The following is a 15,258-nucleotide window of genomic DNA, read 5'->3' as shown; positions in this document are numbered from 1 at the left end:
CTTTGAAAATTATAATATCTTTAAAAAATGTATATATAATATATCTTGATTCTTTTAAACAACATTGTAAATTTGAGTTTTTTTCGATGTACATCAAGTATGAACTTGCCTTTTGTGAGAGAGTTTAGAAACGAATCGAGGGCCAATTGACCAGTGGGCAGGGCAGCGCTGAGAGCACCGCTGAGAGCCAACAATTCCTGACACGTCATAGCCTCGTTGCCGCTCAGCTCGGCCTGCATCTGTGATGGAACGCACTTTGAGCGAAGGAAGAGAGATTTCTCGATCTAGGCTGTATATAGCGCAACTAGTGGAAATTACCTGCGTGTGGTCCGGCAGCGGACTGGACCAAACGTTACCATCGCCCGTCTGCGTCATCTTCTCGCTCGAGCAGACGTTACGCTCACCCGACGTCACCGTCGTCCCCGGCTGCAACGCATTCCCGACATTATTGCTGCCATGCAGGAGTACCACGTCGCTAAACATTACGCTGCTTCTTCTCCGATAATGCGTACATGGCGGACTCAACAACGTGCTGTTTGTCTAGAAGGCGAATCAATCAAGCATACATTATGCGTGTCATACACTACGACCGGCGCTTTCTCTTTCTCGTAACCGTTCTCGGCCCAAACTTGTAGCATTAAGGGGAGAGAAACTTTACGTCGTGCCTAAAGATCATCGTTCTTGTTGCGCAAACTATGTACTCTTTATTGACGATCACTAAGAATCGATGACCCGGTAATCTAATGTGATGAAGCGTAAACGCTGTTATTTTATTGTACATACGAAGCATGTATAATCATTATGAGATACGGCTACTGTTATTATAAAGCAGAAAATTAATATCAGCGAAGAGAAAAGCTTAATGGAAAAAGCGCTAAACGAGTCGATGTTACTGCGTGTCTACAAAGTTGTCTGCGAGAGTTAAAGTTGAATGTAACATTTCTAGAAAATAAAAACTCACGACGTAATATAAAAACACATGACGTAATTGAAACCGGAAAAACGAGGTAACGTTATATATAAATTTCCAATAACAAAATCAATATTCTTAACTTTGTATCATATTGATATGATTATAGATGAATACATTAAATAATTAATTAACCATTATATTATTAAAAAATTATTTCGATGTTTAATTACCTGACTTCAATTACGCCATTCATCTTTGATATATAAAGAAGCGTCTCGTGACGCGTTTTTGCATGCATATCTGACGTGCGGGATCACTGTACTTGCCTCGGCCTGCACGTTTCCCACGACGGCGTTATCGTTTCCGTTACAAGACTCGGAGGAGGCGCGATGCACATTCAATCTATGGCACATGTTCGTGGAGGCTTCGGCCTCGGAAATTTCGGGGCTCGCTCGGGGCGCGACGTCCAAGTTTCCACCGCCGTTGTTACCGCTATTATTGCCGGCGGTCATAGTGGCGGCAACCATCGATTGCAGAGGGGGTGTAACGGCGGTGAAATCGGCGACGGATCCGCCGTTACCACTGGCAGCCACCTGCAATTGTTGCTGTTGCTGCTGCTGCTGCTGCTGCTGTTCGGCATAATCCAATGCGGCGAGGAGCCGCGGACATCTTCCATGATGCAACCTTCTATCTGCGTATTGCAACAAATTTCGAGAGGATTCGAATCTCGATATTTTAGCGTAAGAATTTTTAAATTTTCATTTCGTTTCATAAGATAAAAGACACTCACCACCCGGTACTCGATTCAGTTCGCCAGCAACGGCGTTCGAGCGAATCGGTTGGCTCTGCTGTTCTTTGAGAAGATTCTGCTCGCGTTTCTGCTGTTTCTTGTACAGCCACAGGCGATATCGCTTCATCAGTCTTCGTTTACCCCGTCGCCAGAGATGGGCGATGTATCTGCGAAAAGAGACGTCGAGTTGTCATCTGGGCGTAAAAAAAAAAAAAAAAAAACGAGCGCGTCGAGAAAAATATTTCGCGGACGAGCGAACACCGACGAGAGGAGACACGCGCGAATAACGTCCTCGGGATGCAACGACGACGAGTACCCACTTGACGATTTCAGCGTAACAAGTAGTAGGCTCCGAGGTATTCGTGGACGACGCGAGCGTCGAGGTCGAATGGTAGCGAGCGCGTTCCAGCTTCATCCTCTCCATCTCCCGTTTCTTCGTCTCCGAAAATTGCGTTGCGATCACGACCAAGCAGAGATTGATCATGAAGAACGAGCCGATCTGCAAATGCGAGCCTCCCTTGATTCATTGGCCCTCAAAATGACCTCTCGCGTCTTTGTTTTATATTATAATATTATTATCGCTGCTCTCTCACACAAAAATTATATTAATATATTGTTAATGTACACCGTATGAAGTCAAATTTTGTTTTTTACGCTCTAAGAACCGCGTCTGGGCTCCAATTGGCCTTTCTTCTCATTATTTCTGATTATATCATGATTCATTCATTATATTTTACATATTACAAGCGCCGAAATAGAAAATGGAGCACTTACCACTATTAGGAGAACGAAGTATATCCAGTCCCAGAAGGAGTGGGCGTCCTGTACGTAATACATTATGTCCGTCCATCCTTCAAGACTAATTACCTGCAAATTGACACGATTGCGCTACTCGGAATTACGACGAGATAGTAATGAATTGATCAATAAATTAAGAATGTTTATGCCAAAAATATATATCAAAACGCACCATTGGCGAAATTTTGTGAAAAATTAAGAAGTTTGTACGTAAAGATCATGCTACAACCGCGAAGAAAGAAATTAAAAGATATACTTCAATTAAGTTTTGTACATTAATATCATCTAGAGATACAAAGTTTACTTCCTCTTTACATCATTCACTCGCGATAACATCTTATCGAATGAAAGGCAATTTGTCCTCAATATCGCCAATAGAATAATTTTTCTTTATCGTAGACTAATGTGTGCGATCCGCATCTACCGACTCTTTCAAACACTATATAAAAGTACATTACTTAAATGGAAGAAATATTCTATTCTGCACATATGTATACACACGTGTACATATATACATGAGTACATATACACATGCATGTGTGAATTATTTGTATCTGAACGAATGTAGGACGAGTAACGAGAGCGCTCACAAGAAATATGGCGACCCAGGCGAGACCGATGTTATCGAATGAAATTGTTCCTTGAAATGGATTGTTGCCCTGGCCCTTGCACTCGGTGTAGTAGTAGTTCCAATTAACGCAGGTGTCATTATTGATGAACGTGACATTACTATTTGGCACAGCCGTATTGTTGCATACCAAGTTTCCTGAATGCGAGAAACGCCGATCAGTTCGATTATTTGATCGAGTATTTGATAATTTTCATCCGAAAATATATAGTAATATGTGGCATATTTAGAATTTTAGAACTCAAAACGCAGAAAACTCTCGACACTACATCTCTTAAAGCATCTGTCACATTAAAAATGAATTTATAAAATGCACTGGATAAAACTGGATAAATCTGGATTTTAAAAACCTTTTGCATAAAAAAATACTTAAAATTTCATATAATCTTATAATTATTAAATAATAAATTAATTATTAAATGTTAGAAAATTAAAATTGAAAGATAAGTATATATTATATAATATTATTGCACAAATTCGCGCGTACATTTAAAGCTTTGTGTAAGACGAAGGATATACTCACCAAGTTTAAGCGGCGGCAGATTACTGCAGGAGTGCATCCCGCTATCGTCAGGACGCGAGCAAATGTAATCTTGACCCTGGTACTCGAAATACTTCTCCAGATCACTAGAAAATCAATGAAGCAACGATTAAATCGATCTACGCACATCAATCTTCGCATAGATCCTTTAGTTTAAAGACTTGCGTACATATGCCTTATTATGCACGGATGCACTCTTCGCATGCTTCGCTTATGCGTACATTGTATGTAGATATGCAGCGTGTTTTATATAATATATAAGTATAGTATTATATATAGCATATATGTATGTAAAGGATAAATTATTACAAACGGCTATCTAAAATAACTTTTTATTTACTAATGTAAAAAAAAAATTTTTGAAACGAAAAATAAAGTGTGTTTGCGCGGAACAATGCGTTGAGCGCAGGAAAGTTTCTATACTTTACATTTTTGAAGATATAAAAAATCTTGTTGACGATAAAAAACAAATTCAATGATAAATTATTTTAAATGATTTAAACATTCCAAACACTACACACACACACACACACACGCGCGCGCGCGCGCGCGCGCACGCACGCACACACAACATGCCTATGCTTTGAAGAAAGAAATTAAACCGAGTTATGAATAAGCAGTTATTTTAGATAGCAGTTTTTCGTGAATCATCCCATATATACATATAATATTCATATATTCATGATATATATAGTATACAGAGGGTCGCGGAATTACCGGAGGAGCTTCCAGCGCGGCTTCTTGCGTAAATGGATATTGGAATCAAAAATATGTAAATGCAATCGATCGGAGTAGCTTCCGTGTAGCTATAGATACTGAAGGTTGTGTATGCATTCGAATGAAATCGAATAAACGACCTACGCCGCACAAATTATTGTCGGCGTGACGCTGCCGTATGGCATTGATTCGTCAAATCGATACAACGCACTTAACGTGATATTCGCTTTGAGATCGCTACGAATAAAGCACGCATTGTTCGGAAAATCGGGCGCATTCCCTTGTCAGTTTTCTGTGTCACGCTTACATTTTCGACCCTGTTTATATCACTGATCGACAAGCTCGTTCGATGATTCTCGGACACCTCATATAGTATATATACGTACACATATAGATGTGATGTACAACGTACGTGCGCAATGATTGAGAGAAATATAGGTATAAATGCAGATGTAAACCGACACGAATTTGCGTGCATGCGTGTATTGTATCACGCCGAAAATAGTCGGCAAGTGTGCGAAAAAAAACACTCAATTAATGTTCCTCGCATAGACTGCGATATCGAATCATATATCATAAATATCAAGAATTAAAAAAAAACATTATAAATATTAAAATTACAAGTTATATATATTATAATAATGTCGAGTCACATGAGTGAAACCCTATTTTTAGAGAAGTACGAAAGATATCGAGCTTTGGATGAAATCGAGAATCGAATATTTAATATGGTAAAGGATAAATATTTATTTGATATTGTTATTATATTAGACATTAAGAGTTATTATAGATGTTAGATATTAAAATTATAAATGTATATATATATATATATATAAAATGAGAAATGGAAATTAAAATACTAATAGTGATAAAATGCTGTATATGCGAATAACCTTGAACAAATATGATGTGCACGAAATAAGAACAAATACGTGATGTTTTCATAACTAATAATAAATAATTCCTATTTTTATGCTACACCCCTTGAGATTCAAAAACACTGCGCTATTTTCCTCCAAACTCCATTATATTCCTCTATCACATAACATTTCGACGCCATTTCTTCTGAATTCTTAGATATTCACGTGATTAATAATCACGTCTTCGCGTAGTAAAAATAAAATGATTTATCTCGCGCTATTCGCGCTTGACATTTTTATTTTTTATAACACAAAGCTGTTCTCTTCGTAAAATATCATTCTTTAAATAAGATCTGAAAACGAATATTATGATGTAATTCATTGACCGAACAGAAAAAATTGCGCGATAGGGGAATATCGATACGAGAAATAGCTATATTTTCTAAGATTATGCGACACACTCCTATGCTATCCAAACACACACGCTATTTATGCTTAATCAGCAGTGTGCACGTGATCGCCTCTATGCTCCCCTTAATTTGCGTGCCCGCATCTTGTATAAGGCGTGCGTTTCACTCGTTTGTGCTCGCGGTGCTGATCGTGCCGGTCGTTCTACATCCTCTTGTATATAAGATGACCAGATGTCCTGCTTTTAAACAATATGTATGTCCCGTTTGACCACTCAATCCCCATAATGTCTCGTTTCGTTCCAACTTTTGATAAACTTTCGTATTCGTGCTCATATTCTCTCTTGATGCCAAATTAATCCAATTTAAAACTAATCGTGAAATATGTTTGCAAAGAAATTTTTAAAATTCGTTGAGAAAATTGATAAACACAAAATAATTGTAAAAATAACGTAATTTAATAAGTTTGAGTTTTTGCATATGTATCTTTACAACAGAATTCTGCGGTTCGTATATTATGCCTTTTTCACAATAAGAAAAGAAACCGTTTTTTAGAACAAAGGTCTCACAATCTGGTCGTCTTGTCGCATGTGTGCGTATTTTGCAACAAGTTCTTCGCGATTAGCAATAGCACCTCAATGTTGTCATACATATGAGACGAAATATGACGGATATATAATAATTTTAAAAATCCTCGGTTATTAAGTAAAAAAATGCATTCATGTTTTTGCTTTCTTCAAAAAATCTGAGTCAGTGTCAAACATTATTGCTATAAGTACGCTGATATTGTTGCTGTGATACTCGCAATAATTACTAGCATCTCTTACAATTTCGAGAGTCGGATGTTAACATCTTCTCAGGAGGACAGGTGTATATTTGGCTTACAGAAAAATTGCAAATTGATATCGCTTTCAGGGCCATCGCTATCCGCGAGGTTCCAGCGCTGCGCTACCAGGGCACAGGAACGGCAGTAAGTCGGTGCAGAAGTCGATAAACGTTCGAAAATAGCTGCTACGTATACCGGAATAGACCGCGCGAGCACCGCGTGTTTAATTAGCTCTCTCTCTCTGGGCTTGGGCTTAGAACTTTATGGAGCCTACTTCTCCCGCTACGCTATCTTCACCGCTACGTGAGCTTGGAATTGAAATGACTCGCGTGCGAGGCAAGAATTGCAAGTATGCATCTAGGATTTTAAAATGCGCGATAAAGCTCGCAATTTTCCGTAGCTCATCCTGTTTGGCGGTTCCGTTAACGAAAACAAAATGTCCTTCGCAATAGTTTAGAATTCGATTTGTAATCATAGTTATTGATGATAACGTCATTTATATACAGGATGCCCGCGCAGGGTGTGTCACGAGATGTAGCAAGATTTTCCGAGGAATGTAGAGTGTCGATTTTTCCTTAACAAGAAGGGTCAATTGTCAATTGTCAAGTGTCGATTATTTTTGAACTGTAAAAGATTAAAAATTTTCATTAAAAACTTTCCATTTACGTGGAAAATCTCAAATTTACAATCTAAAAATCCTTTAAAGCTATTTAATATACGAGATATTAAATCCGACACATTCTGTATAACAAAACGATACATTATCATGAAAGCGATGCGATGTAGTGAAACCACAGAGACCACCAATATCATACGCACACACGCACACGCACGTACACACAGAGTTGTTTAAACGATAGTTCACATATGCAGAAAGCATCGTTACTGACTAGACACGTTGAGGGAGGATAAAATAGAGAGGCGGAGAGAGAAAAAGAGAAGAGAGAGAGAGAGAGAGAGAGTAAGATACGAGCCACGAAAGATCATATCAGGAATATGTCCAGAGCAGAGAAGGAAGAGAACATCGACTCGTGCATCGAAGTAACCAAAGAGATCTCGGAATACAGTAATCTCGTGGAAAAACGTGAAAGTTTCGGACCGCCAACACAAATTATATGGTTTCTCCATTCCTTCATCATCGTGTATCTTCGATCTTTCCGAATCGCACGATTTATGTACAGCGGGTATATGTCGAAGAGAACTTTAATGCCAGACACTAAGTGTAGAGACCGTGAAGTAACCCGGACACTAAAATACTATTTCGAAGTTCAGGAAGATTGATTTCTCTTCTCGCTCTCGGGATCCTTAAAACCATCATCTCCTCAATTTACAGCCAGAGTATTCAAAACAGTATTTTATTCGACAACGATCGAGTCGACATGCTCTATGTGAGTACATACTACGGTACATTTTGCACATTGGTACAGTGATTAAGAGAGAAGAGAGATAGAGAGCGAGAAAGAGAGAGGGGTCGAGTGGGAAGAAAGAAGAAGTGAGAGAAAAAGAGATAATATAGATATACATATGCACATCACATATGGTTGCATGTATATACATATATGTACATATGGATGCCACGTGTATGTATATTCTGTGATTCATAGAGGTATGTATTATTGAGATAGAAAGAGAGAGAGAGAGAGAGAGAGAGAGATATATATATATATGTATGTACAGCACATTGTTCTCTACTAGAGCTTACTAAATGCGTGATCGAACCGAGTACTCGTCCGAGAGTAACCTGCAACAGCGAAATAATAGCCTGTCACTGCCTCCCTGGGGTCATGTACTTACATGTCTAATTTTCTTTTTTATAGTCACGAGGAGAAGAAGAAAGAGAAAAACAGAGAAAGGGAAAGAAAAAGAAAGAGGGAAGAGAGTGAGAAATAGAACATTTTTAGATCGCCTAACATGATGTTCCTGCAAAGCAAAAGTTCAAAAAGTAGAATGTACAGATCCATTTACAGGGCTTCTCACGAACTTTTTCTGGTTCCTTTCTCGCCATTGATAATATCTTCCTTATCTAGAACGCGCCAATACAGTTCAGCCAAATCGATACTTGAAGATTTGACAGAAAGATGCTGTAAGAGTGTCATGTTGTTAAAATTATTTTAACATTTGTGCTCTTTTTTAAGATAGAAAGAATATTATTCAGAAAAATATAACTTGTCTTCTAAAATTATATCTAATTATGTTTGACAACTTACAATCTATTTTATGTAAAATCTTCAATTTTTATACGCGTGAATTTCTAAATAAGCTACTATAGCAAAATACTATTAAGAAAAAAATTAATTGTCAGATACACTAAAAGTTATAAATATTTTCGTAAAAATAGGAAAAGAATTTATAAAATATAAGAAAAAAAAGTATATATAAATACCATTTACATATTATGTTCAGTGATAATCTGCGATAATCCGTGATATAAATTTTCCGCTCTATTCGCGATATAACGTAATATTATTATATATACATAAATTGTTTAATTATTTATTTTCGTGACCAGCTACTTGGTATTTGCGGATAGTTTCGTGATAAGCCGAGCAGAGTGAACGCGAGTTATGGAAGTTTGCCCTGTATTCTGAATAGATATCGATGTCTAATAAAAGCAAGATCGAGCGCAAAATAGTACTTGCGAAAGACAAAGAACGTAGAGCGAAAAAGAGCGGAGCGTTAAATTTACAGCGAAAGAAACTCGGCAAGCGATGCTTTGCGACAACTCGAGCTACTCGTCATGCAATCTGGTATATGATAGATTGGTTGGGTATTATGGAAGCGAATCGCCCGATATATCAAGTCGTTTACTCGATGCCGAATCACAAATATCTGTAATCAGTTCTCGCCGCGCTCGCGAATCTTCGAGAGATTATATCGTACCCTCACGAATCTCATAATTAAAATTCCGAGGAAGTGCGCTCGATATAACGATTGTTTTAAGCGATAAAAATAAATTGCAAGCATGTAAAGAAAATCAAAATACTATATCTAAGCAAAAATCTGTCTGATAAAAAATTGTAGAATAATACAAATGTTATGCAATAGCATGCTTTGAATACAATAAACGCTAATATCCATAATGAGATAACGTAAATGAGAATTTCCGAATTAGCGTTTATTATATATTCGAAGTATATTATTGCAAAAGATCGCAAAATAGAAACATTGCAAACAGTATAAAAGTGTGTTTCGGATATACGGCAAATGTAATTTTTACGATAATGCAAGCTTCAGATATAAAAATTGTCACGGTTGAGTATTGATTGTTTCGCGCTGGTCACAAAATTTTACCGTCCATTGTATTCAAAGTACGGTATTGCGAAAAGTACTTTTAATAACGGCAATTGTCGAATATGAGTCGTTGAGCTTTCGCATATTTTGCCGAAAAAAAATGCGTGCTTGGCATTTGAACGAAGGCATGTGTAATGCCGCCCTTGAAAATTGCACAGCGATCGAAAGATAGACAGCGAAAAAAAATTAACGAGGTGCGATGCAATGTGAGGCGTAATAACGTGAAAAATCGAAGTCGGACATTCACAAAACAAAAAATAATAATAATCGATTGAATCGAATAATCGAACGAATCGGCTTAAGATTCTCGCCGACTTACTCGGGATATTTGACGTTGGGTAGAGCCTTGAGGAAGCAACGCTGGCGTAATATGCCCTCCCACAGTTGCACGCCGACGATGCCGAATATGAAGAAGACGAAGAAACACAGTAACAGGACGTTGCCCAGCATGGGAAGAGTATCGAGTAGCAGCATCACCAATATCCGCATACCTATCAAGGATTTCGTAAAAATAATGTTTCATAAATATTTGATAAATAAGTGTATACGGTTGAGGATTGATAAATTTATAAAAATTTATTTAAATATAAATTATGAATTTATAAAAATAATTTAGAGATTTATAAAATTCCTCGAACCGAAACAATATCGACTTTGCTTACAAAATCTTCTTCAGATTTACTGAAATAGCTTGATATATTGCTTTTATTCTTTTATTATTCTATAAATATTCGTGGCAATTTAAAAATAAATGTCATATGGTGATTTAAATTATCCGATTGTAATATTAATCATAGATATACATTAACTAATTCTCAGTATGATGATTCTAAAAAAAATATTCTAAAATAAAACCATTATCCGTAATAATTTTTTAATGAATGTTTAAATATTAAATATTACAATCGCTAATTCAAAGTCTGTTAATCATAATAAGATTTAATTATTTCATTTTATTTTAAAAACATGATTCACACAAGAATCCTTTCAATAACTTGTAATTTAAAAGTCATGATGACGTTAAGACAAAATAGATCGAGATAGCATACAGATATTGATCCAAAAATCTATTATTAAAATTAAGATTGCGAGTTTTTAAAGAATGCATATTGTATGTTTCACGCTTCCGCGATTCAACTTTAGATTTTAATTTTAATTTCTGTAACTTATTATTATATCTTGCTGCAACTTTACTTATTCTTGATCGATATTGTACACCCTTGCCGTTGCTTCATTTCAATTTCGAGATAAAATCAACCGTGAGTATGCTAGGATCTACAAGCGGCAGTTACACGCCCAGCAATGCACCGTAAAATCGACGACGAGAACAAATCGAAGTTAAATGTCAACCGTCAAGATTTTTGACATATTGCGAAGATCTCGTACTTACTTGGTATACGATTGATCGCTCGTAACGGCCTTAAAACCCTTATCGTTCGTATGGCTGACAGATTCATATTTTCCACATTTAAGCAGTATTCCAAAGCGCTACAAGCAAATCCAAACAGATGTCTTCTTTAGTGTTTGCTGTCCATACTTCTTAAACACTTTTGATATTTTTTTCGATCGCAGCAATCTTGTTTTGATTTAATAATTTATCACATGTCATGTGATATGTGTCGCGCAAAATATATTTAATATAGTTTTGAATTTCTCCTCTTTTAGGGTAGGAAATTAAATTACAGTAATATATTTTATGATTATCTAAACGGAAAACACATATCTACAAAGCATTATAAATAAAATATATAATTTTAGTTAATTAAGTATTATAAAAAATATATAATTATTACAAATATTATTTTTTTTAAAGTTGTCGATCTTATAAGTTACTACACATTATCGCGAATATACTTCTCATAGATTTTACAATAAAAACATATTTCAAAAGAATTACAATCAAAATTAAAAAATATAATAAAGCATACAAACAAACGAAAAAGAAGTACTCACCCAGCTGCCACTATAAAGAAATCTAATCTATTCCAGGAATCCGCGAGATAAGTTCCTCTACCGTAAATCCCCATCGCCACCATCTTTATAGTCATCTCCAGGGAGAAGAAGGCAAAAATGATATCATCGAACATCTGGAAGAAATAGGTAGGAGGAACGCGGCTTGATTAGAACAGGGAGTGCGATCGACGTAATTTGCCGTGATTGATTACGAGCACTTAACTAGAGGATTCGATTAACGGCCATGCCGTATCAGTAATTTTCTCATCTCTTTCCCATCCCATCCTTCTCCTCCTCCTCTTCCTTTGCTAGACTAATTGCGAGCCGGCCGGAAACCGTGTCAAGATGCGCGATCGATTAATTTGCTTATTGGCGCGCTGTGTAATCGTCGCTGTTATGCTGTCTTTCTCTTTCCCCCCTACTTTCCCGTAAGTTAGCTTAATTGAATTGTAAATATCCCGATTCCGATATCGGCACTTTCCGTTCTGGCATGCAAATGCGAGATGAGATCGCGAGTCGTTCTTATGGAAATGGCTCCCATTCAAATAAGCTCGATACGCTACACTCTACTTTCTCAAATCCGCAACGCGATAACGTGGATTATCCGTTTCTTTCACCAACCAGCTGTCGCATTTCGCGGAATAAGGGATAAGTACGTACCTGCAGTATCTTACATCGATTTGTTACGCACTGGTCATCCACGCACGGCTGGTACATCCCGAGCGTGATACAGTTCAAAAGGATCACCATCATGCTCACCCTTTCGAACCACGTGTGTTGTTATTAAGGAAAAGATAGATCTCTTTAAATATTTCTCATATCCACTTCTAATCAAGGATAATATATTGCAAGCGGATTACACAGCGGATGAACAGCGCATTGCCAAACAGCGCCTTGTTAAGCAAATATAAAAGAAAATCTTTAAATAAGTATATGAGAAATGTTGCATAAAAAATAAATGAAATACACGTATACAAATTTCATTGCTCGTTAAGATTATCTACTAGATATTAAAATACGACAAAATCACTGTAAGGTAAATCTTTGTATCTGCGGAATAAATGTGAATAAACTTGATTGTTAAGAACACAAAATCGTTAATAATGATTGACAAAGCACATAATCTCTTTCTGGAAATTTGTAGTTTCTTTTGATCAATAAAAGTCAACTCGCCGTGTAATACATTGATTATTGTTGCCAAGTGACCGTCACCTAAACAGCGTTTTCTTGACATGCCTATTTAACAAGTGAACAAGAGTTGCGTGATTACATCTAATCGCGTGTCTCTAATATCTGTGCAAATAAAAAAAAAACATCGTACAAAAGTACATACAAATAAAATATGATGATTTTATCATCGTTATATATCTACGATTTCATCAAACACAATTTTTCTTCAATGTGTTTTGTGACACGTAAACGCTAAATGCGTACTATAATTTAGTACAGGGTCAAATCGGAATCTTAATTATTGGGGTTTGTGTGCAAATGGCACAATGTAATGAGTTTTCAATCATAAAATTACTAATTATTAATTTTCAGCAGTTACAGATTTTAATGGAATTGTGATATATTTGAGTATTAAATATAATTATTAATTACGTGTTAATATTATTTTCAACTCTAAGTAATAACTGAAATATATATGTATATATATTTCTTATATTCTTCCCAAAAAAATTTATGTTATATATTATGTATACAATATATAAATTTCACACACACACACACACACACACACATATATATATATATATATTCACATATATTTTTTATCAATTTTTGATTCTCATATTTTTAATAAGATTTTAATTAAGTTTTTTATAAATGTATTGTATTTTTTATTATTAAGAAATATGTAGTTATTCTATTTATCGAAAGATTTTATGGAGGGATCTTTCGAGAAGTAGTGTGCTTTATATATATAGATATATTATATATTTTTTAATATATATATAATACTCTTTCGAAATTCGAAACGGAGATAAATCAAATGCGTAACACGTGAGAATAAGAAACGACGATATTAATCGATGCTTCCTGCTTAGGAAATCGCTATTCGTGCTCCACGCTTCATTTACAGGACGGCGCTACGATGATGTCGCGATATCCATCAGCATCGCGTGCAAACGACTATTTATGTGTTAGCCAGCAGGCTACTGACATCGAATTTATACACGGGAGGCCGACGCCCTTTTTGAAAGGTTAAAAGTAAGGTACGCGTCACATTAAAATAGAGATTACTGCAATCGTCGTGTTCGCCTGTGCAATTCTTTTCGGCGCTACTTGCTGCGCCCATTTAATTATATAGGCCCCGAAGATGATCCACACGTACGAATTACAGCGGATCAATCGGTACACGTTTGACAGTTCAGAATTGACAGTTCAGAAAAATAAAATCGCGAAAGTCTCGTCCGAAAATAGGTGGAGAAAGCATAGACATGGGAAAACATGACATCTAAACTTGAACCAGTCTATCTTCATGCACGGCCTTCGCTGCTTTTTAAAGTATCCGAGCGATAAATGGCTCGATTGTGCGCTGGGAAATTGGTAGACTAAAAATAAATCGATCGTGGTTTATCACGCGAATATACGAACGTTTCGTATATTTCGATACTGGTGGAACGATTCTTCAGGATATATTCTCGGCAGAAATCGAAAAGTAATCAGCCTAATGAAAGCGATAAAATCGACACACCTCAATTCGTCTGCCTGCCTTGGATCAATCTGCCATTAAACACTTTATAACATTTCCATTTAATCTTACAATTAGAGGAGAAATATCATGATGGATGTATAATAGTTAGCAACTTGAGTATCACGCAAACTTGGAAGATTCTCGGCGAATTATGCTTTAACAGCGTAAATTCTTATCTGGTTAATTTCAATTAAGTTTTAATAATTTAATTTAAATTTAAATTATAATAATCCCGTTTCCGCATTTTTATGTACATCTAATGGCTAAGAAGAGAATAACACTATATGATATTATTACAGAAGAAGGTATAAAATTTTAGCGTTAAATAAAATGCTTATTCAGATAACTAATCAACTAAGCAAATATCTAATCAACTAACCAAATATTTAAAAGAGCTTATTAAAATGTCTAAAATCCGACATGTTAATAATATAAAAGATAAGTCTTTATTTTTCGAATATCAATTAGACGTCTTTATAACTTTTACTGTTATTACGGGCCAAATTATTTTAAAAGCGAGATCGCTTCTCGACTCGAATTAAACAGACAGAATTGTACAATCTACGTAACTCACGTACGCCGGACGCATGATAGATCGCTGTGCGATCCGTAAACCGCAATGGTGTATCATAATAACGATCTATCACGCCGACACAATTTCACGTGCCAGCGCCGATATTGGGGAGCAGAGTCTGCGAGCAGCCTCTTAGCCTCTCCGTGTGCTTATACAAACGACCGCGAGCACCTGTAATGTCTCATCTCTTTGGAGATGGAAGAACGGGCGAAAGAAGGGGATGCTCGCATTAAAAACTATCACATTGACGGTTTTGACAGGC

At 36.3% G+C, this 15,258-nt stretch overlaps 1 protein-coding gene across 1 annotated transcript in view; it reads right to left on the bottom strand.

The window, feature by feature from the left end:
* Nucleotides 1-15,258, bottom strand: part of LOC115233530 (voltage-dependent T-type calcium channel subunit alpha-1I) — a 47,212-nt gene that overhangs the window by 20,586 nt on the left and 11,368 nt on the right. Inside the window, exons 2-14 of the mRNA XM_029804015.1 lie at nucleotides 12,385-12,496; nucleotides 11,725-11,858; nucleotides 11,162-11,259; nucleotides 10,091-10,262; nucleotides 8,183-8,221; nucleotides 3,653-3,756; nucleotides 3,092-3,267; nucleotides 2,478-2,570; nucleotides 2,024-2,202; nucleotides 1,704-1,870; nucleotides 1,240-1,604; nucleotides 319-540; nucleotides 110-239 (exon numbers count right to left, since the gene is read on the bottom strand). Coding sequence (XP_029659875.1) covers nucleotides 110-239; nucleotides 319-540; nucleotides 1,240-1,604; nucleotides 1,704-1,870; nucleotides 2,024-2,202; nucleotides 2,478-2,570; nucleotides 3,092-3,267; nucleotides 3,653-3,756; nucleotides 8,183-8,221; nucleotides 10,091-10,262; nucleotides 11,162-11,259; nucleotides 11,725-11,858; nucleotides 12,385-12,496 — 1,991 coding nt within the window. The remainder of the gene's footprint in view (nucleotides 1-109; nucleotides 240-318; nucleotides 541-1,239; nucleotides 1,605-1,703; nucleotides 1,871-2,023; nucleotides 2,203-2,477; nucleotides 2,571-3,091; nucleotides 3,268-3,652; nucleotides 3,757-8,182; nucleotides 8,222-10,090; nucleotides 10,263-11,161; nucleotides 11,260-11,724; nucleotides 11,859-12,384; nucleotides 12,497-15,258) is intronic.

The sequence above is a fragment of the Formica exsecta genome, unplaced genomic scaffold (assembly GCF_003651465.1).
Source record: "Formica exsecta isolate Colony F162 unplaced genomic scaffold, ASM365146v1 scaffold105, whole genome shotgun sequence".
Classification (NCBI taxonomy): Eukaryota; Metazoa; Arthropoda; class Insecta; order Hymenoptera; family Formicidae; genus Formica; species Formica exsecta.
The sequence above is the reverse complement of the archived record's forward strand: the minus strand, read 5'-3'. Positions and strand labels throughout refer to the sequence as shown.